This window comes from Mesitornis unicolor, unplaced genomic scaffold (genome assembly GCF_000695765.1).
Source record: "Mesitornis unicolor isolate BGI_N332 unplaced genomic scaffold, ASM69576v1 scaffold25603, whole genome shotgun sequence".
Taxonomy (NCBI): domain Eukaryota; kingdom Metazoa; phylum Chordata; class Aves; order Mesitornithiformes; family Mesitornithidae; genus Mesitornis; species Mesitornis unicolor.
In genome coordinates, this window is record NW_010172970.1 from 1 (window position 1) to 2,300 (window position 2,300).

Here is a 2,300-nt window from a genome sequence, read left to right on the forward strand (position 1 = left end):
GGCTTCTTTCTCCGGGGGCCGGATTACGCCGGGGAGTTTGGGGAGCCCCTCCGGGGGCTTGGCCGGGGGGTCCTTCTCCAGGGCAGAGGTAGCAGGTGGGGTGGGTTTGTCGGTTCTGGGGGGCAGCGGGGGGCTGCTGGCGCTGTCGGAGCAGACGTGCAGGTGCTTGAAGAGGGAGCGGTGCGTCCGGAAGCGCAGCAGGCAGTTCTCACACCTGCAAAACCAGGGGGGTGGCATCAGTGACCCCCATCTCCACCCAGCCCGGCCCTGGGGTCTGCCAGGGTGGAAGCCCAGGTGCTGGGGGCGGTTTGGGTGCCATGGGAGGTGACTGCAGGCCAGTGGGTGGCACAGGAGCGGGAAGGGGTCCAGCGGGACTCACTTGAAGTAGCGGTTTGGTTTGTAGTGCACCTTCATGTGGGCCATGAGGTCCTGCATGCTGGGGAGGGTTTCTCCGCAGCCCAGTGTGGGACATTGGAAGGTTTTACCTGGACAAAGAAATCACAGAAATATCCTTAGGGTTGGAAAAGACCTTTAAGATCATCAAATCTGACCGCTGTTTAACCCTACCATGGGCTGAGCTTTGTATCTACATGGCTTTTAAATACAACCAAGCATACGGGTTCAACCACTTCCCAGAGATTCAGGCCCGGCTGGGGGCAGCCCCACCAGTGAGGCTCCATCCCCACTCCCAGAAGTACCGGCACCAGCGCCACCAGCGCCATCTCAGCCCCAAGCCCCACTTTGCCACCTCCCAGCCCAAAAAAAGGACACCCTGGGGTGATGCAGGGCATTCCGGCCTTACCCTCGAGGGACTGTGTGGGTCTGTAGTGGACCTTCAGGTGGTCCATCAGCTCCTGCATGCTGGGGAAGGCCAGTTTGCACCCGTAGCTCGAGCACTGGTAGTGCTTTCCTGGAAGGAGACAGAGCCGTCGGCATCGTCCCTGCCCCGGTTGTCACCGTCACGTCCCTGGGGCAGGGCTGGGGACATGGCAGGGGGTCTCACCTGGCACAGGTCTGCGCTTCAGCGTCCGCAGGTCCTGGGCTGGGGTCCCTCCGTTCCCCACCACTGCCATGGGGCCGCCGGGCAGAGCCGCTTCACTGCAACCTGGGGAGAGGCCGTGGGGCGGTGGGTGCTGGAGTCAAAACCCCTCTGCCCGCCGCCCTGTCCTTTACAAACAGGGGTGCAGCAATGGGGGGTCTGGGGGAAGCTGGCTTGGCAGGAACCTGCCGGGGTGATCAGAGATGGGGAGGTCTTTGCTCTACAAAAAGCTGCTGGTGCCTGGGTTGCGTTTGGGGACACCACGTGCATACCCACGGGCACATGTACACCCACGTGCACCCCCATGGACACTCATGTGCACCCATGGACACCCTCAGGGTGCTCCCAGCCACCCCTCTGGGATGGGATTCGGCCAAAGGAACCTCACAGCAGCAGAAGGCAGCTTCTCCCCTCAATCCCACCCAACTCCTCTCCTCAACCCCCTCACAGCATGGGGACTCACCTGCCCCCTCTCCATTGTATTTCCCCCCCAGGGAGAAGGTGGGCACCCCCTCGTCCTTCTCCGTCTTCATGGCCTGGCCTGCGGTGGACACGGGGCGAGCGACGGTGCCTTCTCCCGGTGCTGCTACACCGAGTGCAAGGGCGAGAGGTTAACGCCGGGCACGCAGCCACGTCGGCTGCTTCCACCTCCTCCTCAGTGCCCCATGGCTGTGGGACTGACCCCCACACCCAGGGACCTCCTGGGCTGAGCCCACCAGACGCCCTCTTTAGGGTAAGGTCCAGCCCACAGCAAAAATCAATAGAGTATGTATAGTAAAAAACCAGTATATTCAAAATCAATATAGTATGTACAGTAAAAAAATCCTCCCCTAAAACCACATGATCCCCCCCGTCACTGGTTGCTTCCCCTCCTCGCCCCCAGCATTGGCAGCAGGGCCTGATGCTGATGGGCGTGTGGGGATGGTTCCTCCACATGAGCTACATCAGGTGGTTCCCAAAATTAAGTCGGCTTGGCTGTGCACAGCCCCGGTGCGAGGCTGCTCTGGGCGAAAGCCAAACATGAACTTCCAGCAAAATGCATCCGACAAGACTCGCACTTCAGGAGGTTTCTCAATGGGGTCTTAACACCAAAGTAAAAAAAGAGATAAAACAAAATAATAATAATAATGATAATAAAAAAATAATTCTCAATATTAATTATTATTTTCGTTATTAATGCGGAGTGGCTGCAACATGCACATCTGCAGTTGGTTTGAGGGGTGATGCTTCCCCAGGGGGTCCAAGACTCAACACAAAAGTC

The 2,300-nt window shown here is 58.7% G+C and overlaps 1 protein-coding gene across 1 annotated transcript; it reads right to left on the reverse strand.

Annotated features, from left to right (window-relative positions):
- Window positions 1-6: 6 nt before the first annotated feature.
- Window positions 7-1,572, reverse strand: ZNF414 (zinc finger protein 414; the record flags this gene model as incomplete). The annotated part of the gene is made up of 5 exons (XM_010180577.1): window positions 1,488-1,572; window positions 1,004-1,105; window positions 803-910; window positions 380-485; window positions 7-214 (listed from the first exon to the last, which is right to left on the reverse strand). Coding segments are annotated over exons 1-5 (609 nt in total), but the record flags the coding sequence as incomplete, so codon positions are not given.
- Window positions 1,573-2,300: the final 728 nt, after the last annotated feature.